Raw genomic sequence first — 27,877 nt, forward strand, 5'->3', positions numbered from 1 at the left:
CCGTTAGGCCCAAGGGCCGTACTCATGCTCAAAGCCGTACCGTCGTCCTCAAGGGCCGTACCGTCATGCTCAAAGCTGTACCGTCGTACTCAAGGGCCGTACTGTCATGCTCAAAGCCGTACCGTCGTACTCAAGGGCCGCTCCGTCATGCTTAAAGTCGTACCGTCGAACTCAATGGTCGTACTGTCATGCTTAAAGTCGTACCGTCGTGCTCAAGGGCCGTACCGTCATGCTTAAAGTCGTACCGTCGTACTCAAGGGCCGTACCGTCATGCTTAAAACCGTAACGTCGTACTCAAGGGCCGCTCCGTCATGCTTAAAGTCGTACCGTCGTACTCAAGGGCCGTACCGTCATGCTTAAAGTCGTACGGTCGTACTCAAGGGCCGTTCCGTCATGCTTAAAGTCGTACCGTCGTACTCAAGGGCCGTACCGTCATGCTTAAAGTCGTACCGTCGTGCTCAGGGGTAGTACCGTCATGTTCACTTGTCGTGCCATCATGCCCAGTGGTCGTACTGTCGTGCTTACCAGGGTATTGCCTCCCGAACCCCTGAATGGAAAGACGAACTCCTTTATGCGTCTTGAGTTCACGATTCTCGCAGGGAACTGAGCCAGCATACCGGATTGGCCTTTTTTTGTGTGTGTTCCCCCTTAGAACGATTGGGTAGCGCGGGTCGGCTGGCGTCTCCTGGGCGTGTTGTGTGACAGGAGGAGTTCGAGTCCCTACGGTGTGGCCTTCTACGGGTAATCCACTCCAAGAAGTGCTCCAAAAACTGCCCTTCTTTGATGAAAGATGCAAAAATAAAGAGATGGTGTTAAATGAATGTTCTTCTGTTATTGAGAAATATGTTATATATATATAGGAAAGCGTTGTATACCGCACTCTTAATGCTGCATAACAAATGCGTTCAATCCAGTTCCGTCTGCCTAAGCAGTGGACACTATTTAGACGTTGTTTCGTAGGTGGCGACGAGGTGGTATGGATAATGTGAAGGACATTGTTGTTTACGCCGCGATCAAGCTCGGGATGTGTGTGTGTGTGTATGTGTGTGTGTGTCCTGTTATCCAGGACTTCTCCAAGTGCTCTTGCAGCCCAAGGAAGCGCTGCTTCCAGTAGCTGGGAAACGTTGGACAGGCGCCTGCCTTTTGGTGTGAGACGTTCCTGAAGATGATGCAGTCTGGCCTAAGGTAACTTTCCACTCGCCTTGTTGGCTACGTGTTTCCGAGCGGCCTTCCTCTCAGCACACACACACACACACAAACACACACACACACACACACACACACACACACACACACACACACACACACACACACACACACACACACACTTAGGCGAGACTTATATGTTCTTTATGATAACGATATGTAGCGGTACCTCACAGTAAGCAAAAACGGTGAAATAAGTCATTAATGAGTGACTGAAATGACACATCTTCCACAGATAATGATCTTCCATTCCGGCGAAGAGTTGGTAACAGGATGATCCTAATCTGTGGCAGAATAAACTAAGTAGACAGTTATTATCTATTGAAAAGAACCTTAAGCCTACGTGTGAATTAACCCATATCAGGGACACACAACTCTGCGGACATGGACGGTCACGTTTCACAAGCACAGTCATTTTTATATTTTTTTTTTTTGAAGCTTCCCAAGATTAAAAAGAGAGGGACTCTCTCTTCAGTCAGAGGCCCCAGCCATGACTACAGAAGTTAGTATTGAACGCTACATTTATATGTCAGCCTGGAGCATCTGATCCCTTTCCTATTCGTGTGTGAAGAATTCAGAATATTTGAATAACAATTGCCATATTCCCGTGACAGTGTCCTATTTTATCGCTCGTTTATATATATATATATATATATATATATATATATATATATATATATATATATATATATATATATATATATATATGTATATATATATATATATGGGAGCGGGTGGCTGGAAATCCTCCCCTCTCGTTTCTTTAATTTTCCAAAAGAAGGAACAGAGAAGGGAGCCAAGTGAGGATATTCCCTCAAAGGCTCAGTCTTCTGTTCTTAACGCTACCTCGCCACCACGGGAAATGGCGAATAGTATGAAAAAAAAAAGAAAAAATAAATATATATATAGACACGACCCTTGAGCATAATGATGCCATGTTTTGGATATGACGACTTGGTTTCTTGGTATGAACCTCACAGGACAGCAGGTTCCTCTCCTTCTCAATACATTTAACCTTTCATATATATATATATATATATATATATATATATATATATATATATATATATATATATATATATATAAACCCAGGAAACCAGACAACACGAAGAATACCTTCAGTGATTGTAAGACGTCCCGCCGATACTGCGTTTTCTGTTGCTTGGTAGAAGCCTCCTCCTTCACGCTCTCTCTCTCTCTCTCTCTCTCTCTCTCTCTCTCTCTCTCTCTCTCTCTCTCTCTCTCTCTCTCTCTCTCTCTCTCTCGCCGCTACATATATTTCACAAAAGGGGCGTGGCTGGCTCTAGCTTACTTGCCGCCCCTGTTGAATAAGAGGAATGGGAGTGTGGGTGGGCGGGAGGGAAGGAGGGAGGAAAAGGGGTGATGGGCGGGCGGCCTCATACCAGCACAACCCACGACCCTGTGACACTGTCCTTTACAGCTTCGAGTGTGTGTGTGTGTGTGTGTGTGTGTGTGTGTGTGTGTGTGTGTGTGTGTGTGTTTGTGTGGGGGGGGTGGGGGGTCGATCGTCGAGCAGGACGACCCCCACATGCCATCATCTGTCACCCCCCTCAACCCCCCAACCTAGAGAGACATCGAGCCACCTCCCAGTGACACCAGCTGTTGTACTGAGCCAAAGAATACTTCACTGTGGTCGTGTCGTTCGTGTGCGCTGGACATCCTGTGTTTCGTCTCCCGCGTACGACGCTCCTGCATCGTAAGGTGTTTAAGGACGACCGTGAAATTTTCTGGTTATATTTTCGCCTCAAAGATTATTTTTCCTTCAGGCAACGGGAGCCGACATGTATATATATATATATATATATATATATATATATATATATATATATATATATATATATATATATATATATTCAAATGTTAACTCGAGGTCTTGGTTTATGAACTTTCTGTGTGTAATATATATATATATATATATATATATATATATATATATATATATATATATATATATATATATATATATATATATATATATATATATGTATATATATATATATATATATATATATATATATATATATTCTCATTTCTGGCTGCGGTGGGCTTTCAGTGAGTGGTGAGTAAGGGGACGTGATGAACCATAAGGCCGGAATGATGGGCCTCCTGGCGAGCACATCCCCAGCAGTTATGGTCGCTAACGAATTCACGCAAAGAAACGCACCAAATTATATGCGCTAGTTGATGGCTGTGCTACCTTGCGGTCGCCACCGAGCCCGGGGCAGAAGAGCGGGAATCACTGGTTGGGGTGGGTTAGACTTGGCGCAACTGGAGTGAACTAGGTGGGGACATAGAGGGATGGTGGGGTTGGTTAAGGGGGGAAAGACGGAAGATTGGGAAGATGTAGAATATGGGAGGGATGTCGAAGTGTAGAATATGGGAGGGATGTCGAAGTGTAGAAAATGGGAGGGATGTCGAAGTGTAGAATATAGAAGGGATGTCGAAGTGTAGAAAATGGGAGGGATGTCGAAGTGTAGAAGATGGGAGGGATGTCGAAGTGTAGAATATGGGAGGGATGTCGAAGTGTACAATATGGAAGGGATGTCGAAGTGTAGAAAATGGGAGGGATGTCGAAGTGTAGAATATGGGAGGGATGTCGAAGTGTAGAATATGGGAGGGATGTCGAAGTGTAGAAAATGGGAGGGATGTCGAAGTGTAGAAGATGGGAGGGATGTCGAAGTGCAGAAAATGGGAGGGATGTCGAAGTGTAGAAAATGGGAGGGATGTCGAAGTGCAGAAGATGGGAGGGATGTCGAAGTGTAGAAGATGGGAGGGATGTCGAAGTGTAGAAGATGGGAGGGATGTCGAAGTGTAGACAATGGTAGGGATGTCGAAGTGTAGAAAATGGGAGGGATGTCGAAGTGCAGAAGATGGGAGGGATGTGGAAGTGTAGAAAATGGGAGGGAAGTTGAGAAGAACAAGAGGAGGTTCGAAATGGAAAGAGGTGCTTCAGTAGATATGATGATTGACACGAAGAAAGCTATTTAGGAGGATAACTTAACTTCGTGAACAACTGTAGCATTGGAAGAATTAATGGACCAACAGACGAAAAAAAAGAACGAATGACATGTCTATCAAGGTTATTGGATAGATAGACGAAAAGACTAATGAGGTGAATTTGTATAAAGGTTCATCCGTAATTTACTCTACTGGTGTCTTCAGGTGATGGAGGCAGCGTTCCGCGATGATTCCATTGTACCATAAAGAAGTTGACTCACTGAAAGAGGCTGAGTCTGGAATAGGAAAGCTTGAACGAGCGAAAGAATTCGTGAGGTACTATGACTTGTACAAGGTTCACCAATGGGGTCGGGGATGAAGCAACTCTCTGGCGAACGGTCGTGGAAGCGGCCCAGCGGCCTCCATCGTGGGTAGTGGCATCTATGGCCTGTATCCCGGTCGGGAAGAAGGACTGTCTGAAGACGGGGTGGCGGTGATGGGGCGGTGGTGGGGCGGGCCCCCGCGCTAGGCAACTGACTCGACCAGTGGAGCAATAAGAGCATCCTTCCTGGTCCGCGCGCGTGGAGGGTAGGGTGTCGGGTAGGCGGCCCGGCTCTTGGAGGGCGTGTTGGAGACCTCTCGTGTGTATGGGCCTCCTGGAGGAGGTGGAGAGGGAGGCCGGCCGGCGGAGAGTGCATCCGGTGGAAATTGATCTCCTGAAGAGCCCAAGGGGTTTTGCGGCTGAAAGGGTGTATTTGAATAAGGCACTTGAGGGCGTTGCGTCTCGCACCCGCTATTCTTTTTTGTTTCTCGCTGAAAACTATTTGCGCCCTCGCGGTTCTTTTCGAGGTGTCGCGTCCCCATATTTTCGAGGTTGGGTATTACGTCCCCGATCACTCAAGATGCTGAGCGCTTTCCCCCCTCCCCCTATTCATTGTTGGAGGTCAGTCTCCAAGACGGTTTAGCGGGTAAACTTCGCCAGGCCGACAGTGTCGTGTGGAGTGATAAACGTATGTGTCGTGTTCAGTGAAACACGTACGTGTCGTGTGGAGTGCAATACGCACGTGTCGTGTTGAGTGAATTACGTACGTGTCGTGTGGATTGAAATACGTACGTATCGTGTTGAGTGAATTACGTACGTGTCGTGTGAAGCAAAATACGTAGGTGTCGTGTTGAGTGAAATACGTACGTGTCGTGTTGAGTGAAATACGCACGTGTCGTGTTGAGTGAATTACGTACGTGTCGTGTGAAGCAAATAACGTACGTGTCGTGTTGAGTGAAATAGGTACGTGTCGTGTTGAGTGAAATACGTTCGTGTCGTGATTGAGTGAAATACGTAGGTATCGTGTGGAGTGAAATACGTACGTGTCGGGTGGAGTGAAATACGTACGCGTCGTGTTGAGTGAAATACGCATGTGTCGTGTTGAGTGAAATACGTACGTGTCGTGTGAAGCAAAATACGTAGGTGTCGTGTTGAGTGAAATACGTACGTGTCGTGTGTTGAGTGAAACACGTACGTGTCGTGTGTTGAGTGAAATACGTACGTGTCGTGTGTTGAGTGAAACACGTACGTGTCGTGTGGAGTGAAATACGTCCGTGTCGTGTGAAGTGAAATACGCACATGTGTGGAGGGAAATACTTACGTGTCGTGTTGAGTGAAACACGTACGTGTCGTGTGAAGCAAAATACGTACGTGTCGTTTTGAGTGAAAGACGTACGTGTCGTGTTGAGTGAAACACGTACGTGTCGTGTTGAGTGAAACACGTATGTGTCGTGTTGTGTGAAAGACGTACGTGTCGTGTTGAGTGAAACACGTACGTGTCGTGTTGAGTGAAACACGTACGTGTCGTGTTGTGTGAAAGACGTACGTGTCGTGTTGAGTTAAACACATACGTGTGTTGAGTGCAATACGTACGTGTCGTGTGGAGTGAAATACGTACTGTCGTATACCGGACTGACTGCTCCATTTCTCGAGGCTCGCTCCGCAAACGCATACCATCACGACAAACTGGCCAAAGCTTGCCACCGTTCCCCCACCTCAAACAACCCCAAGTGGACGAGTAACAGGAGAGAGAGAAAAAGGGAAGAAGACGATCGACTTTCAAAACGAGCGAGGCCGTGGTTGACGTGGTAATTTAGAAATCGGGAAACGACACCACACATTCCCATTCGAATTAACAGAGTGTGTGTGTGTGTGTGTGTGTGTGTGTGTGTGTGTGTGTGTGTGTGTGTGTGTGTGTGTGTGAACACATAACGAGGCTGTCTCCGCCTGCGAGATGCGCCACCTTTCAAGGAAAAGGGAAACGGAGTGAACGACGTCACGACAGTTCCAATCATGCAAGCAACTCAACAACACCCAACCACTCCCTCCCTCCCTCCCTTTCCCTTTCTTCCTCCTCCTCCTCCTCCTTCTGTCATGCTCCCCTCTCCCCTCACTCCCTCCCTCCCTCCCTTTCCCCCTCCTCCTCTTCCTCCTCCTCCCCTCATTCTCCCCTCCCTCCCTCCCTCTCCCCATTCCCTAACGTCTTCCTCCCCTCATGCTGCGCCTCCCTCCTCCTGGTGGAGCACTTCGCTGGTCGTCTCTTGACAGCTGTGCCTAACACCGGCGAAGGAGTGGGTTAGGGGATGTAGGGGAGGGTGTGTGTGTGTGTGTGTGTGTGTGTGTGTGTGTGTGTGTAATCTAGGGCTTCACAACCCAGGGGTGAAGTTGTGGGTATAACCACACGTGGCGCCTTTGTGCTCTCTTCCCCCCTCCACCTAGCGTCCTAGCTACGTCTCTTCGTTGTATATCAACTGACTTGTTATATTTCTCTCTTGTATTTCCCCTGATGATGTGATTATTACACGAATGTGCACAAGGGAACTTATCGTGTTTCATTTCCCTGTGGTTAAGAAAGGAATATATATATATATATATATATATATATATATATATATATATATATATATATATATATATATATATAAATATATATATATATAGTCACGAGAGTATCCATAGACACGGATATCCACTGGGAACCTTTCATATACAAATAAAGTACAATCGGAAATGCCAATACCCTAATAGATAGCTCGACCCTTTTTGGTATCGGCGGAACTCACACACATTTCCCGACCGTTGTCACATCCCCTTTTGTAGCCGAGCGCGTCCTGGTAGATCAGAAAATAATGGGTCAGTTTTATATATTCCACTGGCGTGAACCCACCCGGCAGAGCAGAGGACCTGTTAAACAGATTTCGAGGAAGAGGGTGCCCTTCATCCTAACCTGGGTCACGAACGCGGCTGTATCAGTACTAAGGGGAGAGAGAGAGAGAGAGAGAGAGAGAGAGAGAGAGAGAGAGAGAGAGAGAGAGAGAGAGAGAGAGAGGACACCCGTGCAGGTTTGGAATCTACTGCAGACGTCGGGTTTTGGGTTGTATCGTCTATCAACGCCCGACGCCCTCCCTTCCCTCGCCCTCTTTTTATACTCGTAAAGTTCCCGTGAATTACAGAGCCAGGCGAAGTCTTTGGAGACTCACTCTACATCCCGTCAGCTGACAGAAAGGGGTAAACATGATACGTAAATGGGAGAATCAACAAACGCAGTGATGGACGTGCCAAACATTCAATTGAAGTGCTGATGTTGTGAGACCACGACGAAGCACGACTCAACCGTGTTTTGTCTGTCCTGTTTTTTTTTTTCATTTATCTAGAGTGTGTGTACAGTGGCTAATGTTCAATAAGAACAACATTCCTGAAGATACATTTTCCTTTCCAATATTCATATATTTGAGAGAGGAAACTTATATAGTCTGTATCTTGACGTTTGCGACTTGCGAAATATATTCCCGATCGGGTCGTCCACAAAGTGCAGGTGCTATAGGTATTGTGACACGGAAATGAGTACGGAAAATATCATTATAGACACCGAGACGTTTCTCAGTGCCATAACAGAGACTGTGGGGACCTGTATGGGATTGTAAGAATCCCGCATGGGACTGTAGTGTCCCGCGCGGGACGGCAAGGGGACTTACCCAGGTCCTCCGTCTCAAAGAGGAGGTTGTCGTGGACCCCCAGGCGTCGGCAGAAGCGCAGGAAGTTGGAGATGTTGTCCCTGGCGAAGAAGGTCCCGCTGCGGGCCCGCTCCCACGTACGGTAGGGCAGCCGGGGCACCTCCTGTAGTAGGGAGAGAGAGAGAGAGAGTCAGTGGTTAGTCCACACGTGTGCCCGTAGGAGACACGATGGTTGTGTCATGGCTCGTGTGTGTGTGTCTGTTTGTGTGTGTGTGTGTCTGTGTGTCTATGTGTGTGTGTCTGTGTGTCTATGTGTGTCTGTGTGTGTGTGTGTGTGTGTGTGTCTGTGTCTGTGTCTGTGTGTCTGTGTCTTGTGTGTGTGTGTGTGTGTGTGTGTGTGTGTGTGTCTGTGTGTAACACTAATTCATCACAGACCATTTCCAGTAGCACGACGGTACGACCCTTCGGTTTGAATGGCCTGGCCTTTTAAAGTCCTGGACCTTATTCACCGTCGTACACAAGGGTCGTACCGTCGTGCTCAAGGGTCGTACCGTCGTGCTCAAGGGTCGTACCGTCGTGCTCAAGGGTCGTACCGTCGTGGTCAGGTATTATACCGTCGTGCTCAAGGGTCGTACCGTCGTGCTCAAGGGTCGTACCGTCGTACACAAGGGTCGTACCGTCGTGGTCAGGTATTATACCGTCGTGCTCAAGGGTCGTACCGTCGTGCTCAAGGGTCGTACCGTCGTGCTCAAGAGTTTAATGTTTACCTTCGTCATTTCAACCTATGTTTTCCCCAAATGTTTCGTCATCCACATCCGTTTTTTTTTTTTTAATAGGACATTATCACACCTATGGCTAATAATCTCATTTTCTATAATATGTACATTATTCCACATTTGCTACAATGAACAAAGCCAAGCGGAAGACGCAAGATTATGAGATAAACGAATTATGTTTGAGGAAGCCATATTCCATGGCCTGTCCTCCTGTGGTTCATAGGTTGTCGCTGACCCAGATGCGTACCTAGCTTGATAGGGTTGTGAGTCAGTGCCATTCTCACTTAATTCGCCACACGGTCTGGCTGGGGATCTGTGCTTGCGAAAGGTCGTCTCTTGCATGTACCACACACACACACACACACACACACGCACACACACACACACACACACACACACACACATCCAGTTCCCTCCTTAAACAGCCTTGAAGGCCGGCCACTCGACAGCCAATTCCGTAATGGCCAAATTGTTAACCAGGGGGGCGGCGACCCAGACATCGCTCCACTTCGACGTTCGCAGTTATTCAGCTGTTGATGTTCCTCCTCCACGTATTTGTTACCCTCCTCCTCCTTCCTTCCCCACCCGACCCCACTCATGTTTAAAGAGCGAGCAGGCTGCTTAGACCCGCGGCTCTTGCTTCATACAAGGGCCACTCGGCGGAAGACAACAGACCCCGAGCCAGAGCCTCCTCAGGGAGGGAACGGTAGACCGACTGCGTTGGACAGGGGACTCTCCCGTGCCTGTCTTACGGGGGCTCATGTGTCAGACTCAGTTTGCGGTGAGTGAAGGCTTCTACATAAGAGAGGCGGCTCCTGTGTGAACGGGAGGAGGCTTCTGTGTGAGTGAGGAGGCTGCCCGTTGAGGGAGGAGGCTCCTGGGTGAGAGAGGAGGCTGCCCGTTGAGGGAGGAGGCTCCTGGGTGAGAGAGGAGGCTGCCTAGTGAGGGAGGAGGCTCCTGGGTGAGAGAGGAGGCTGCCCGTTGAGGGAGGAGGCTCCTGGGTGAGAGAGGAGGCTCCTGGGTGAGAGAGGAGGTTCCTGGGTGAGAGAGGAGGCTCCTGGGTGAGAGAGGAGGCTCTTGGGTGAGAGGGGAGGCTCCTGGGTGAGGGAGGAGGCTCCTGGGTGAGAGGGGAGGCTCCTGGGTGAGGGGGGAGGCTCCTGGGTGAGGGAGGAGGCTCCTTCGTGAGAAAGGTGAGAGGGGAGGCTCCTGGGTGAGGGAGGAGGCTCCTGGGTGAGAGGGGAGGCTCCTGGGTGAGAGAGGAGGCTCCTGGGTGAGGGAGGAGGCTCCTCGTGAGAGAGGTGGCTGCTCGGTGAGAGAGAGAGAGAGAGAGAGAGAGAGAGAGAGAGAGAGAGAGAGAGAGAGAGAGAGAGAGAGAGAGAGAGAGAGAGAGAAGGCTGCTGGCCGAGAGTAGAGACAAATTGCAACTCAGTGGCACAGCTCGTCGGTGAGACACGCAGGTATCTCACTGGAACACGAGACGTCCTCAGTGAGACACGCGAGACGCTGTAGTGAGAGAGCCTTTCGAGTGAGACCGACGCTTCTCGAGCGAGAGACAGGAGCGAGACACACACAAGGATGCTTTGCGAGACGCAGAACTCCTCTCTCCTCCTTGGGAAACACACGGGACCTCGTCAGGAAAGGGGGAACTCATCCACAAGGCACATGGATCCTTCTGGTGACGCGAGGCACCAAAAAGGGGGATCCCCACCAAGGCACCAAAGGGGGATCCCCACCAAGGCACCAAAGGGGGATCCCCCACCAAGGCACCAAAGGGGGATCCCCCACCAAGGCACCAAAGGTGGGATCCCCCACCAAGGCACCAAAGGAGGATCCCCACCAAGGCACCAAAGGGGATCCCCACCAAGGCACCAAAGGTGGGATCCCCCACCAAGGCACCAAAGGTGGGATCCCCCACCAAGGCACCAAAGGGAGATCCCCACCAAGGCATCAAAGGTGGGATCCCCCACCAAGGCACCAAAGGAGGGATCCCCACCATGGCACCAAAGGGGATCCCCCACCAAGGCACCAAAGGTGGGATCCCCACCAAGGCACCAAAGGTGGGATCCCCACCAAGGCACCAAAGGGGGATCCCCCACCAAGGCATGAGGGCCCCGTGTGTGACGGGCATGCGACCGGCTGACGATGGGTCCTGAGCTGTTAGGAAACACTCCCATCGCCTCCCTCTGCCATTCGTTGGTTCATCTACTTCTTTTCACCGTTTATTTTCCCTCGGCTTTCTATTTCCAGTGAAAATCTCGTTACTGCCGTCGCCGCCTTTCTCGGGGTTTCCTATTTCGTAACGAGCGGTTTTGAATTTTCTTACAGTTTTCCCTTTTTCTTTTTTTCCTTTGATTGATGAGAAGACCATCCAGGGATTGCCTGCGTCCCTTGGAATAGAACGGAACCGAGGCAATGGAATGGTGTGTGTGTTCAAAGGACGAGGGGTTTTTTTTTCGGGGGGCGGCGGGCGCGCCCGCCCTCCCCCCCTTACATCTAAGCCAGCTGAGCCATCAGAGGTCTCTCTCTGGCAGACGAAGGGAAGTCCTTAGTGAGACGAGAGACTTCCGATGAGACACACGAGACTCCTGGTGAGACAAGAGGCTTCTGATGAGACATAAGGCTTCTCAGTGAGAGAGAGAGAGAGAGAGAGAGAGAGAGAGAGAGAGAGAGAGAGAGAGAGAGAGAGAAATAAGGCTCCTTTGAGAAAGCTTCTCAGTGATGAATGAGCAGCGAGGCTCCTCAGTGAGACAAGAGACTCCTGAGAGGGAGGGAAGGCTCCCTCCCCCCTCAATGAGACCTGAGTCTCCTCTTGAGAGAAGTTCCCCTCAGTGAGGCCCAAGGCTCCCCCTTCAGTGAGACAAGAGGGAGGTTTCTTGGGAGAAAAAGCCCCTCTCCCCAGTGGGACCCGACGCCGCCCCTGGTGGAGAGGAAGTTCTCCCGGTGAGTCAGAGGGCACCTGGTGACAGGGAATGGGGCTGCTTCTCAAACAGCTTACATTGCAAGTAAAGCAGAGGGATGCAAGCGGCAAAGGTCAGAACAACAGATCAATACACTGCTCGTAACATGACACGCTAACATTTATTGTGTACACCATTCTTCCTCTCGTCTCCCAGTGAATAAGTAATGTACATATATATATATATATATATATATATATATATATATATATTGATAGATAGATGTATGACAGACATATACTGGAGTGTGTGTCACTGTATGTGTGTATGTGCTTTTGTGTGTGTATATGTTTGTGTCTTTGTCTCCGTGTGTACTTAACCAACACAGCCAGAGCAATGTATGGGATTCCTTAATTTTACTATGATGGCATCGGGACCCACAAATGAATTTCAAGAATGTGTCCCAAGTATTTGTTACAACAGACATTATTATTCTACCGTGAGGAGGGAGATAGGGAGGGAAGAAGGGAGGGAGACTCGTCCAGTTGAAAGACTTCCCCCACTGGTCGTTGTTGTTATGACCAGCCGTGATTTGCCTGAGGTTTGAGCCGTGGGGGTCGTCTTCAACTGTGTGAGGTAAGGGAACGCCTTCGATGGTGTCTTGTAGGGACGTGCGCCCTCGCATTGGACAGCATCGTGTCACACCAGCATGGTGCCTCACTCGTTTCCTTCCTTTTGACCCACTGCCGCCCATCCTGACCTCATTTAATATATATATATATATATATATATATATATATATATATATATATATATATATATATATATATATATATAATTTGGATCAAGTGTATATCTTTACACTACGTCAAAATGTTGGAAAAAAGGGGTCGTCTTTTCGTGTCGTTTTCCCCAGTCATCTTCTGGTTATTGATTGTCCCCGAAGTGTGTCAGACCTGCCAGACACCAACCACCCTTGCCTCCTCCTCCTCCTCCTCCATACCAGCTGACTCTCTTGCCTCGGGAGACGCGTTTCACCCTACCCTTCCCATCTAGTGTCTCCACTCCATTGCCCACTTACCTTCGCCTCAACAGACGCATTCCTCATTTTCCCCCCCACACAAGTGACGACTTAACCCTTCCCTCCCTCCCTCCCTCCATCCATCCATCCTTCCACCTGTTGTGTATTCGTGTCTGATGTCAGATTCGTTTTTGTACTTCGTTCGTTCTTTTGTGATTCATTTCTGTTCGTGTTAGAAGTCAGCGATTTGCAAGTTGCTCTGATGTAACAACAACATTCCTGGTTTATATATATATATATATATATATATATATATATATATATATATATATATATATATATATATATATATATATATATATCGTAGTGCTAAGACCATTTTCCTCTTTGGTACATTCTTATGTAAACAAACTCCCATGTTACATAGAGTGCCATGTCTTTTTTTTCTCTATGATAGAATCGTTGTCCTGACAGATTTCTTCCCCTCCAAGATTGATTCTCCAGTCAGCTGTGTTATCCTCTTAGATGCAATCGCCCGTCATATCCTTCATCCTGATAGATCCCAATCTCTGGCAAAATGTATTTGCCTTACCCCCAGCTGCCTTTGTATTGGTCATGTCCGTGGGCTTAACTGGACACAGTGTCCTGCTAGACTCACGTCTCTTGATCCACCCATACCTCTACTAGATCCACTCATACCTCTGCTAGATCCATCCATACTTCTGCTAGATCCACTCATACCTCTGCTAGATCCATCCATACTTCTGCTAGATCCACTCATACCTCTACTAGATCCACTCATACCTCTACTAGATCCATCCATACTTCTACTAGATCCACTCATACCTCTGCTAGATCCATCTATACTTCTACTAGATCCACTCATACCTCTGCTAGATCCACTCATACTTCTACCAGATCCACTCATACCTCTGCTAGATCCACTCATACCTCTACTAGATCCATCCATACTTCTACTAGATCCACTCATACCTCTGCTAGATCCATCCATACTTCTACTAGATCCACTCATACCTCTGCTAGATCCACTCATACTTCTACTAGATTCACTCATACCTCTACTAGATCCACTCATACCTCTACCAAATCCATCCATACTTCTACTAGATCCACTCATACCTCTGCTAGATCCACTCATACTTCTACTAGATTCACTCATACCTCTACTAGATCCATCCATACCTCTACTAGATCCACTCATACCTCTGCTAGATCCACTCATACCTCTACTAGATCCACTCATACCTCTACTAGATCCATCCATACTTTTACTAGATCCACTCATACCGCCTCCAGTTCGGCTTCGTATTCTCTCCTCGTACAGATTCTCTCGTGTCTGGCTGGCTTTCCCTCTCTCCTGGTTACCACCCGTCGCGCCTCTTTCTTTACGAGACGCCCTTGCCCGCCCTTCCACTTTGTTGGTACACACAGCTCCTCAATGTGTGTGTGTCCCTTCCGCCCTGATGCGCTCACTTTATTAATCCTCTTCATCATGATGCACAGTTTCACTCATAACGCTATCCACTCTGATCTTCCCCTCCTCCTCCTCACAGTTTCACTCATAACGCTTTCCACTCTGCTTTTAACCTCCTCCTCCTCCTCCTCTTCCTCCTCCTCCCTTCGCTCTTCCTGAAGAGACAGACACGGTCTTGTCTCTCACCTCTCTCTCTCTCTCTCTCTCTCTCTCTCTCTCTCTCTCTCTCTCTCTCTCTCTCTCTCTCTCTCTCTCACATCTGGCGAGGAGAACATCGCTACATCTCTCCCTGGTCAGTGTCAGGCTTTATATATCTCCTCACGATATATAGATTCAGTCAACGATGGATTGGAAGTCGTTCTGCATTTAGCGTCACAGCGTTGACTGGCGGGAGGTACTTACACCTCGGAGGACACACACACACACACACACACACACACACACACACACACACACACACACAGGCACATCATTTCCACCACCGTGCGTTTTCTTGCCTCTTATATTAATTTCCTGCCAGCCCGAGGCGGCGTCGGCCACACGTCACCTTGGCTCACGACGGCGACGACGGCAGCAGCAGTAGCACCAGCAGAAGCAGCAGCACCAGCAGCAGAAGCACCAGCAGAAGCAGCAGCAGCAGCAGCAGCACCAGCAGAAGCAGCAGCACCAGCAGCAGAAGCAGCAGCACCAGCAGCAGAAGCAGCAGCAGCAGCACCAGCAGAAGCAGCAGCAGCAGCACCAGCAGAAGCAGCAGCAGAAGCAGCAGCACCAGCAGCAGAAGCAGCAGCAGCAGCACCAGCAGAAGCAGCAGCAGCAGCAGCAGAAGCAGCACCAGCACCAGCAGCACCAGCAGAAGCAGCACCAGCACCACCAGCAGAAGCAGCACCAGCAGCAGAAGCAGAAGAGACTGTGTATATGTCAGCTCACAACAGACTGGCCGTTCTTCGTCGGCCCTTGAACAGCGAGGGTGCCATCCTTAAAAGCCATGACGGTGCGACTCCTGAAAACTTGCTGCCGTCGTGCGTATGGGGTCGTACCGTCGTGATCATGGGGTCGTACCGCCGTGATCAAGGGTCGTACCGTCGTGATCAAGGGTCGTACCGTCGTGCTTAGGGGTCGTACCGTCGTGCTTAAGGGTCGTACCGTCGTGATCATAGGGTCGTACCGTCGTGCTTAAGGGTCGTATCATCGTGCTTAAAGGTCGTACCGTCGTGCTTAAAGGTCGTACCGTCGTGCTTAAGGACCGTACCGTCGTGATCAAGGGTCGTACCGTCGTGCTTAAGGGTCGTACCATCGTGCTTAAGGGTCGTACCATCGTGCTTCAAGGTCGTACCGTCGTGCTAAAGGGTCGTACCGTTATGCTCAAGTATATATTATTTTCCTATACCGGTGGTTTGGTCACGGTTCGAAAGACGTGAATACACACACACACACACACACCCACACACACACACACACACAGCCATTCAGTTCCCCCGCATCATGTGAGTAGACATATAAACTCTGCTCACTGTGCCACCGGCGCTCACACAAGTTCCATGTAGGAGTCTACGTATCTGGTGCAGGGAGAGCAAGTTGCACTCAGGTAGTGTGGCACATCCATACTAGTCACAATTCTGGAGATTTTCAAAATGTGGTGAAAAAGGAATACATACGTGTATATATATTATTTCTTATATATATATATATATATATATATATATATATATATATATATATATATATATATATATATATATATATATATATATATTCCTATGAGTCCACGGGGAAAATGAAACACGAAAAGTTCCCAAGTGCACTTTCGTGTAATAATAATCACATCATCATCATCATTCACCATTTCCCGAGTTAGCGAGGTAGCGTTGGGAACAGAGGACTGAGCCTTTGAGGGAAATATCCTCACCTGGCCCGCCTTCTCAGTTCCTTCTTTTGGAAAAGTAGAAAAAAAAATACAGGTGGGGAGGCTTTCCAGCTCCTCGCTTCCTCCCCTTTTTAGTCGCCTTCTACGACACGCAGGGAATACGTGGGAAGTATTCTTTCTCCCCTATCTCCAGGGAATATATATATATATATATATATATATATATATATATATATATATATATATATATATATATATATATATATATATATATATATATATATATATAAGAGCATTTTCCCCCCAACCATCATTTTTTGTGCTCCATTTTGCGAAAATACAGGAAAGAGCCAGTGATGTAATCTGACCTTGCTGTGGGTCGGTCTTTTTCATAAACGAGTTATTCAGTAATTAAATCACAGGTTAATTTCAGCGGATCACCTGTGTAAACCTTTTGTAAATAACCATTTGCGCGTTTTCACAAAGATATTTCCTGACATTTTCATGAATCGTAGTGAGAGATTACATTTATTTACACCATATTATGAAGATTGGGTACAAAAGACGTATTCGTAAGAGTATATGATCAGATTTTTCGATGAACCCAAAAGACATATGGAGTATATGAGGATGGTTCGTTGGTCACTTCAATTTTTTTCTCTTTTTTCACCTAGGGATGTCCGAAAGAGAAAGACCATAAATGTGGGACAGTTTGGACTGTAGGAAGGTTAGAGCCATCATCCCTCTGTGTACTGCTAACAGGGTAATTATGTGTGTGTGTGTGTGTGTGTGTGTGTGTGTGTGTGTAATTATGTGTTCGTAAAGATCCCTTCGCTCAGTAAGGGAAGAGAGTTTCACACTTCCCTGGGGGGCCTCCATCCCTTGAACTTTCTCTTCTGTAATGCAACTTTTTAAACGTCTTGCTTTTGTTTGTTGTTTTCGTTTTTGTCCTTGCCCCAAGTCGCTGCTGCTGCACTCTCTATTTTTTTCTCTTTCCTTTTTGTCTTTGCCTTTTATCATACGAAGACAAAGGAAGCAAAATAGCCCTCGTTTTTTTTTTAATTTTTCGTGGCCGTGTCCTCACGGATATCCTACAGCAGCACGGTAGCACGAACGGGAAGACCCGTGCGTCAAGTCAGGTGCACACGTTCACGCCGTCGGAGGCGGAGGGAAGGGTTGTGGCCGTCGCGATTGTGGGGTCGTGGCCGGTCGTGGCCAGGTGATGATTGCAGTGGTGGTGGAGGAGGAGCCCCTCAGGCTGGAACTGCTCTGCTTACCCCCGGCCACCAGTGTGGCGCGGGTGCTGACCCCCCACACAGTGTCGTATGGAGACCTCACCATCGGGGTTTTTTTGGAGCTTCCTCATGTGTCTCTTCCCTCGTCTCCCTCATGTCTCTCCCAATGGCACTCTTGCTTTACCTCCCGTGTCCCTCATGTCTCACCTGATGGTACTCTTAATCTCCCCTCCACTCACCTCCCTCATGTCTTCCTTGATGGCACTCTCCCCTCCACTCACCTCCCTCATGTCTTCCTTGATGGCACTCTCCCCTCCACTCACCTCCCTCATGTCCTCCTCGATGGCACTCTCCCCTCCACTCACCTCCCCCATGTCTTCCTTGATGGCACTCTCTCCTCCACTCACCTCCCCCATGTCTTCCTTGATGGCACTCTCTCCTCCACTCACCTCCCTCATCTCTCCTAATGGGTAAATCTACTCTCTTCCTCCTCACCTCCTTCACTAGGGGGCATCGCCACGCCACACCCCCCACCAAACCCCTCTAAGTCTCCTCAAAAGTTCATTCCTTCCGGCCTTGAAATTTCTGGCCCCGTGGTGCTACACTGACCGTCTCCTAACACTCTTTCGTACCATCTCCCTCATTACATATCTACCCAGTCGCTTCAGATTGGGGATGGGAAGGGGGAATGGGACAGGCGTCGGAATGGGACAGGCGTCGGAATGTGGGACAGGCGTAGGAATGGGACAGGCGTCGGAATGGGACAGGCGTCGGAATGGGACAGGCGTCGGAATGGGACAGGCGTCGGAATGGGACAGGTGTCGGAATGGGACAGGCGTCAGAATGGGACAGGTGTCGGAATGGGACAGGCGTCGGAATGGGACAGGCGTCGGAATGGGACAGGCGTCAGAATGGGACAGGTGTCGGAATGGGACAGGCGTCGGAATGGGACAGGCGTCGGAATGGGATAGTCGTCGGAATGGGACAGGCGTCGGAATGTAGGACAGGCGTCGGAATGTGGGACAGGCGTCGGAATGGGACAGGCGTCGGAATGGGACAGTCGTCGGAATGGGACAGGCGTCGGAATGTGGGACAGGCGTTGGAATGTGGGACAGGCGTCGGAATGGGACAGGCGTCGGAATGTGGGACAGGCGTCGGAATGTGGGACAGGCGTTGGAATGTGGGACAGGCGTCGGAATGGGACAGGCGTCGGAATGGGACAGGCGTCGGAATGTGGGACAGGCGTCAGAATGGGACAGGTGTCGGAATGGGACAGGTGTCGGAATGTAGGACAGGCGTCGGAATGTGGGACAGGCGTCGGAATGTGGGACAGACGTCGGAATGTGGGACAGGTGTCGGAATGGGACAGGCGTCGGAATGTGGGACAGGCGTCGGAATGGGACAGGCGTCGGAATGGGACAGTCGTCGGAATGGGACAGGCGTCGGAATGGGACAGTCGTCGGAATGGGACAGGCGTCGGAATGGGACAGGCGTCGGAACGGGACAGGCGTCGGAATGGGACAGGTGTCGGAATGGGACAGGCGTCGGAATGTGGGACAGGCGTCGGAATGTAGGACAGGCGTAGGAATGGGAAAGGCGTCGGAATGGGACAGGCGTCGGAATGTGGGACAGGCGTTGGAATGTGGGACAGGCGTCGGAATGTGGGACAGGCGTTGGAATGTGGGACAGGCGTCGGAATGGGACAGGCGTCGGAATGGGACAGGCGTCGGAATGGGACAGGCGTCGGAATGTGGGACAGGCGTCGGAATGTGGGACAGGCGTCGGAATGTGGGACAGGCGTCGGAATGTGGGACAGGCGTCGGAATGGGACAGGCGTCATCGAGTGAACCGTCCATGTTCTTCTTCCCCGTCCTTGTGGGGACGGCGCGCGCATGCTCGTGAACAAGCGTTCACGTCTGCGTCAGAGGCGAGTGAAAAAAAAGAAAAAGAAAAAGAAAATGAAAATGTTCTCTTGACGGTCGAGTTGGCTGTGTGAGCAGCTGAGGGAAGCAGCTGTTGGTCTGGTCTGAGGCCGTGTTGACACTGTACCGGCGCTCATGTCGCAATTTTTTTCCCCCCACACACAGCCTAGTGTTCACTCAGGATTATCATTCCACGGGATTTCGTACGACGCCCTTGCCTCCTTTGTACTTCCTTCATGAGATTCACTTGGGTTTCCCACGGTGTATTGCGTCGTGGTTAAAAAAAAAATGTTCTCGAGTTTACGAGTCTCTTTTCACCATTCCCGCGTGTTCTTTTTTTTAATGTTGTTTACTTCATTCAATCAATTTTTTTTTCTTAATTTTTAAATGTCTGTTTCACGTTGACCTACTTTAAACGCTTGAGTTCGACATTATTACGAACCTGTGGGGTATATGACCCTCCCTCCTTCAGGGTCAGGTCAGAGGCCAAGCTATCGTGACCAAGAGCCGGGAGCTGTCGCAAAACCAAGAGCTGTTGTAAGCCAAGAGCTATCGTGAAACCAGGAGCTGTCGCAAAACCAAGAACTGTTGTAGCCAAGAGGTATCGTGAAACCAGGAGCTGTCGCAACCTAGAGCGGTTGTAAGCCAAGAGCTATCGTGAAACCAGGAGCTGTCGCAAAACCAAGAGCTGTTGTAAGCCAAGAGCTATCGTGAAACCAGGAGCTGTCGCAACCAAGAGCTGTTGTAAGCCAAGAGCTATCGTGAAATCAGGAGCTGTCGCAAAACCAAGAGCTGTTGTAAGCCAAGAGCTATCGTGAAACCAGGAGCTGTCGCAACCAAGAGCTGTTGTAAGCCAAGAGCTATCGTGAAATCAGGAGCTGTCGCAAAACCAAGAGCTGTTGTAAGCCAAGAGCTATCATGAAACCAGGAGCTGTCGCAACCTAGAGCTGTTGTAACCAAGAGCTATCGTGAAACCAGGAGCTGTTGCAACCAAGAGTTTCAAGACTTTTGCTGTCAGACTGTGTGTTGTTGTACCACCTGTGTCTGTGGCTGGCCTGGGATGCGGGCCAACCTCTCTCTCTCTCTCTCTCTCTCTCTCTCTCTCTCTCTCTCTCTCTCTCTCTCTCTCTCTCTCTCTCTCTCTCTCTCTCTCTCTCTCAAATAAAAACCCCTTGCTCGTGACGGGATATATATATATATATATATATATATATATATATATATATATATATATATATATATATATATATATATATTCCACACCTCATTTTATTGCCTGTCGCTTCATCACTGCCTCTCCCTCATCTTGGCAGGAGGCTTGGGGGGGGGGGGGGGGGTTCTCTGGGGGCCCGCGGGAATTACCCTGCGCTACGCGTGTCATTGCATAATGACCTACGAACTACCAGTTAAAATTAAGGTCACGAGTCCAGCCAGGGTGTCAATGTTCAAGTCTCCTGGATAAAGGGCATTCGTGATTCTTTGGTGCGTGTGGTAAGATGGGAATTTATTAATTTTTTTTCGTTGTGATGCTCATAGTGTTTAGAAAGAGTTGTTATATAATGATTCATTATCCTGAGTATGATGCATTCATCATCCTACACCTATTTGAGTTAACTCATCATCCTGAGTATAATGCATTCATCATCCTACGCCTCCTATATAGATAGAGTCATTGTATGATGACTCATTATCCTGAGTATGATGCATTCATCATCCTACACCTCCTATATAGATAGAGTCATTGTATGATGATTCATTATCCTGAGTATGATGCATTCATCATCCTACACCTCCTATATAGATAGAGTCATTATATAATGATTCATTATCCTGAGTATGATGCATTCATCATCCTACACCTCCTATATAGATAGAGTCATTGTATGATAATTCATTATCCTGAGTATGATGCATTCATCATCCTACACCTCCTGTATAGATAGAGTCATTATATAATGATTCATTATCCTGAGTATGATGCATTCATCATCCTACACCTATTTGAGTTAACTCATCCTGAGTATAATGCATTCATCCTCCTACACCTATTTAACTCATCCTGAGTATGATGCATTCATCATCCAACACCTCCCACTTGAGTTAACTCATCATCCTGAGTATAATGCATTCATCATCCTACACCTCCCATTTGAGCTAACTCATCCTGAGTATAATGCATTCATCATCCTACACCTCCTATTTGAGTTAACTCATCCTCCTGAGTATAATGCATTCATCATCCTACACCTCCCATTTGAGTTAACTCATCATCCTGAGTATAATGCATTCATCATCCTACACCTCCCATTTGAGTTAACTCATCATCCTGAGTATAATGCATTCATCATCCTACACCTATTTGAGTTAACTCATCATTCTGAGTATAATGCATTCATCATCCTACACCTCCCATTTGAGCTAACTCATCATCCTGAGTATGATGCATTCGTCCCAGACTCTAACCTCTTGAGTGCGATAATACGACCCGTGGGTACGATTGCGTCACTTAAGGGGTCGAAGGCAAGGCCATTATATCCTCCCCTCCTCCTTCACCCCTCTCCTCCCAAGGGGTCGTTCACCCGTTCTGGAAGGGTCGTTCCGCTGCGGTGGGGCGTTCGTGAACGCTGTGCTTGTAGTAGTACGGGTCGTTCCGTCGTGGTCCAAGGGATGAATGACTCGGCACTCTCAAGCTCGGAACCCCGTTTATGACGAGCGAGTCTTACGTCCTCATCGTCGTCCCCGGATATGAGTCACTTATCGTAACTCGGAATTAATTTCCCGTTTTCTCCGTGCCTCACACCACCACCCCGCCACCCCTCCTCTCTCTGTTTACCCTCCGTTTTCTTCCGCGTCTTCGCTTCTTTTCATTTATTGACGAAAGATAACGTTCAACGCTTCATATTTCAGTTTATTACGTACGCAATACATTAGACAATGTAACAGTCAACAGTACGATTAACTTGTTAATTACTGTGTTTAGTGATGCGGGCAAGGGAGGGCAAATAATGATTTAACAAATTGCATAAATTGTTTATGTGCTGGGAATAGAATGCTTGTGCGTTCACAGGATTGAAATATGATGGAAGTATTCTACAGCTAACGCTATAGATAAATCATTAAGGTTTTCATATTTCTTGCCCCCCGCACCCCCGTATTTCGTTTTCTTCTAACGTACTTTGTAAAATGCCATTATTCATCCTCTTTCCCATTTGAACTACCGGGTTTGTCCCCCCTGATACAAGCGTTCTTACCGGGTGACACGTACGAAGAGCGAGCGCTCGCTGGGTTCAAGGTGGGCCTGCAGTTCACCGTTTGACGGGTTCAGTCAACAACACGCTTTTGATTGAGACACGGTCAGTCTGTGCTCTCTCTCTCTCTCTCTCTCTCTCTCTCTCTCTCTCTCTCTCTCTCTCTCTCTCTCTCTCTCTCTCTCTCTCTCCTTTGTCTCTGTCTGTCTGTCTGTCTGTCAGTGTGCTCTCTCTCTCTCTCTCTCTCTCTCTCTCTCTCTCTCTCTCTCTCTCTCTCTCTCTCTCTCTCTCTCCTTTGTCTGTCTGTCTGTCTGTCTGTCAGTCAGTCAGTGTGCTCTCTCTCTCTCTCTCTCTCTCTCTCTCTCTCTCTCTCTCTCTCTCTCTCTCTCTTGACGGTCGCCAATTAGTGCGTAAATTAACCACAAGGAGGAGGAGGAGGAGTCCCCTGCACCTAACCATTTCCTGGTCGTTTAGTGGGACGCTGGTGATAAGAATCGACGTACGTACACCACGCTCTCCCGCCCTCTCTGGTCATGTGTGTTGTCTTCCGGGAGTGATTTCCCGACGTCCCCTTGTTGTTGTTTCCCCCCCCCCCCCCGATTGTTCGGTTGTTTTTGTTTGTCTTATCGCGTGTGTGTGTGTGTGTGTGTGTGTGTGTGTGTGTGTTTGTGTGAATTATTGCTGTCCTCGTAGACTATCGGGCATATTTTCTGGGGATAGGGGAGAAAGAATACTTCCCACGTATTCCCTGCGTGTCGTAGAAGGCGACTAAAAGGGGAGGGAGCGGCGGGGCGGCTGGAAATCCTCCCCTCTCGTTTTTTTTTTTTTTTTAATTTTCCAAAAGAAGGAACAGAGAAGGGGGCCTGGTGAGGATATTCCCTCAGAGGCCCAGTCCTCTGTTCTTAACGCTACCTTGCTAATGCGGGAAATGGCGAATAGAAGGAACAGAGAAGGGGGCCTGGTGAGGATATTCCCTCAGAGGCCCAGTCCTCTGTTCTTAACGCTACCTTGCTAATGCGGGAAATGGCGAATAGTTTGAAAGAAAGAAAGAAAAAGAAAACCCTAAGTTGTTTTTACCCTGTTGGATGAGAAACATGACCTGGGCGTGGTCACCTGCCTCATGGCTGACAAGTTCCCAGGTCACTAGTAGCGACACCAGTCCGTCCTGGTTGCATGAGAGTGAGAGACGGCCAAGGGACTGACAGGGTCCTCTTCCTCGCAGACTCCTTGAAGACCAAAATCCTCGTTTTCTAGGATCTGGAGGACCAGCTTCCCAGGTAACCAACGCTCTCTTTGTCTGAGACTCCTTGAAGGCCAAAACCCTCGTTTTCTAAGACCTGGAGGACCCGCTTCCTAGTTTTCTAAGACCCCCCCTCCCCCTTCCCTCCAGATGACCAAGGTGCCGGTTTTCTAAAACCTCTGGTTCTCAGAGACCAGGGTAACAAAGCTCTTGGCTCGCTTAAACGCCGATAGCCAGGTAAACCAAGTGTGCTTAAGACACTGATCACCAAGTTTGATTGTCCATCAGGGCCGAGGAATGGTACGCTGAGACCCACCTAAGAAGGATGAAGGTTCGCTGAGGCTCAGATTACGAACGGGTTCGCTGAGAACCAGACTAGGCTTCGCTGTGCCATGGATAAAGAACACCTGGCTTCGCTGAGGCTCGGATAAAGAAGGGACTTTCGTTGTGACTCAGTTAACGAAGGTGTTGCTTCGCTGTGACCCCCCCCCCCCCCTAGACATCAAAGACTGTTTCCCTGAGACCCCCCCACACGGCTGAGACCTCTGCGCTGAGACACGGAACAACCCCATGCCTGGCTCTGAGACTTTAATCGAGATTTCGTATTTGCCAAAGACTTTGGCATCGAAGTCTTCTGCCTCAGACCTCCGTATATGCCACCAGGTCTCGCTGTATGGAGGACCCCAAACCATAGTACAGGAGGCGGAAAGACTACGAGAACAGTGTGTCTGAGGTATACGAAGTTGGCATTGGTGGAGTAGGAGGGACAGAGAGGAGGAGAAAGATGCATCTTGTGATGCATTGTACATCATACAGTACCCAGAACACAGCAGGGTCCCAGGTGGTGTTATCACCGAGAGATAACGCCTTAAACTACTCCCTCCCTCCCTTCCCTCCTCCTCGCCCGCCCCTTTCCTCTCTCCCTTCCCGCCCTAGAGCCCTTGACAACGTCCCTACATGACGGCAGGACACGTTTCCGCCAACGTGCGCCTGGCAGCGCCGTCAGGTGAGGGGGATGGGGTGTTCTCAGACTAGGTCAGTCCCCAGCTATCTCAGTCCTCCCTCCCTCCCTCCCTCCCTCCCTCCCTCCCTCCCTCCCTCCGCCACGGCCAGGGTTGCTGGGAGCGTGGTGGTGGTGGTGGTAGGGAGGGGAAGGTAAGGTATCTCTGAGGGCCACAAAAGAGGATGGGGGGAGGACCAACTGATAAAGACCTCCCACCACCTCTCCTCCTCTCCTCACCCACTCCTCCTCCCCAACAGACCCACTCACTACCAGGCCATCCTCCAGCGTGGGTGAACCTGCCACACACGGCCGCCCGCCCGGCCTCCTGGAATCCACACACACACACACACACACACACACACACACACACACACACACACACACACACCTCCGGCCATACAAACTGCGTCTGGAGGCGAAGGTGAATGATGGTCGACGAGTGAGATGGTGAGTGAGAGTGAGAGGATGAGTGAGAATGAGATGATGAGTGAGAGTGAGAAGATGAGTGAGAGAGATGATGAGTGAGTGAGAGGATGAGTGAGAGTGAGAGTGTGAGTGAGAGAGAGAGATGATGAATGAGAGGATGAGTGAGAGTGAGATGATGAATGAGTGAGATAATGAGTGAGAGGATGAGTGAGTGAGAGTGAGATGATGAGTGAGTAAGAGGATGAATGAGTGAGAGTGAGAGAGATGATGAATGAGTGAGAGGATGAGTGGGAGTGAGATGATGAATGAGATAATGAGTGAGAGATCCGACTCATGTATGAGGTTAAACTCGAGTCTCTGATCTTTGTATAAAAGTTCCTCGAATACAATTTCTTTGTCCCTCCCTCCCTCATACAGGGAACTAACTCATCAGTGGGTAATTGATGAGGGCGAGGGTCCCCCAAGGGGAAGTTCCAGCGCTCCCTTTTACGTCTGCGCAAAGGTGGATGTCGGCTTCACCTTCCCCTCCCCACCACCCCCTTCCCCTCTTTCACGAGGGGAAGACGTGGAACAGACAGACAGACGTGTGGAGGAACGTCTTCGTCTCATAATAACGGGTTCTTGCAAGGCGCTTCTCCTCCTCCTCCTCCTCCTCCTCTTCCCAGGTTTGGTATGGAAGCAGTTTGAGCGTTTAAATCATCATAGCCAAAAAGAAGAAGAAAAAAAAATAGCCATTCCCCTCTCCTTGAAAAAAAAGAAAGAAGTTATACTCCACAACTTACGGAGAAAAACTACGAGTGTTCGATAGAAAAAAAATTGTGTAAATTCTGTAGGGATTTTGTCTTTTTTCTTGGCCGCACAGTTTCCCAGTCGACTCATTCTCACAGAGGCCGCCAGACGTGATGACTGGCAGACACAAGAGGCCGCCAGACGTGATGACTGGCAGACACAGAGGCCGCCAGACGTGATGACTGGCAGACACAGAGGCCGCCAGACGTGATGACTGGCAGACACAGAGGCCGCCAGACGTGATGACTGGCAAACACAGAGGCCGCCAGACGTGATGACTGGCAAACACAGAGGCCGCCAGACGTGATGACTGGCAGACACAGAGGCCGCCAGACGTGATGACTGGCAGACACAGAGGCCGCCAGACGTGATGACTGGCAGACACAGAGGCCGCCAGACGTGATGACTGGCAGACACAGAGGCCGCCAGACGTGATGACTGGCAAACACAGAGGCCGCCAGACGTGATGACTGGCAAACACAGAGGCCGCCAGACGTGATGACTGGCAGACACAGAGGCCGCCAGACGTGATGACTGGCAGACACAGAGGCCGCCAGACGTGATGACTGGCAGACACAGAGGCCGCCAGATGTGATGACTGGCAGACACAGAGGCCGCCAGACGTGATGACTGGCAGACACAGAGGCCGCCAGACGTGATGACTGGCAGACACAGAGGCCGCCAGACGTGATGACTGGCAGACACAGAGGCCGCCAGACGTGATGACTGGCAGACACAGAGGCCGCCAGACGTGATGAGTGACAGACACAGAGGCCGCCAGACGTGACGACTGGCAGACACAGAGGCCGCCAGACGTGATGACTGGCAGACACAGAGGCCGCCAGACGTGATGACAGGCAGACACAGAGGCCGCCAGACGTGACGACAGGCAGACACAGAGGCCGCCAGACGTGAGGGTTCGTGTCGAATAAACGGGAGGTACGTCCACAGAATCAAGAGAGAACTACGGAGGGTGACACACACACACACACACACACACACACACACACACACACACACAGATACAGAAGGTAAACCTTTTAACACTTTGTACTGGACTTGGGGGAGCGGCAGCTTGAGGCAAGATACACAGCGTGGCAAACAGAATAACAAGAGATTACCAGTTGACAATGAAACACGAGTGTATTAACCACACACACACACACACACACACACACACACACACACACACACACACACGAGGTAAACAGGTGAGGAGCGAGCGGCTGAGCCCGAGCGTTATCAGTTTAGAGACCCTCCCGAGTAAGCAGCGAAACCTCGAGACCCGGGTTTCTTTCTAAGACGGGCGGGAGATCCCACACCACCCTGGCGGCATGGGTCAGTACGTGGGAACGACAGGGTGTGTGTGTGTGTGTACGTGGGAGGGCCAGTACGTGGGAACGACAGGGTGTGTGTGTACGTGGGAGGGCCAGTACGTGGGAACGACAGGGTGTGTGTGTGTACGTGGGAGGGCCAGTACGTGGGAACGACAGGGTGTGTGTGTGTGTGTGTGTACGTGGGAGGGCCAGCCAGATACCAGACCTGATGGATCTGCGACGAGGTTACCTCCCTCACACCAGTGATAGCATGCTAGAACGCCGACTGTATAGATGGAGACGAAGATGGTACGTCAAAAGGGTCCTTCCTCTACCCGCCATGCCCTTCGGCACCCATCCGATGGGGAAAAGTAATTGTGGAGGATGACCAGTGGGTATAGTGATTTGAGGATGTGTTGGTTGTGCTAACGCCTGGGGTTGAGTAGGGGTAGAGGGTGGAGACTACCCTACCAAACCACCCCTGA

The 27,877-nt window shown here is 49.4% G+C and overlaps 1 protein-coding gene across 11 annotated transcripts in view; it reads right to left on the reverse strand.

Moving 5' to 3' along the window:
• LOC139748260 (uncharacterized) overlaps positions 1 to 27,877 on the reverse strand; it is a 392,710-nt gene that overhangs the window by 87,874 nt on the left and 276,959 nt on the right. For all 11 annotated transcript variants that reach the window (XM_071661213.1, XM_071661283.1, XM_071661232.1 and 8 more), the window contains exon 5: positions 8,182 to 8,323. In XM_071661213.1, coding sequence (XP_071517314.1) covers positions 8,182 to 8,323 — 142 coding nt within the window. The remainder of the gene's footprint in view (positions 1 to 8,181; positions 8,324 to 27,877) is intronic.

This window comes from Panulirus ornatus, chromosome 5, assembly GCF_036320965.1.
Source record: "Panulirus ornatus isolate Po-2019 chromosome 5, ASM3632096v1, whole genome shotgun sequence".
Classification (NCBI taxonomy): Eukaryota; Metazoa; Arthropoda; class Malacostraca; order Decapoda; family Palinuridae; genus Panulirus; species Panulirus ornatus.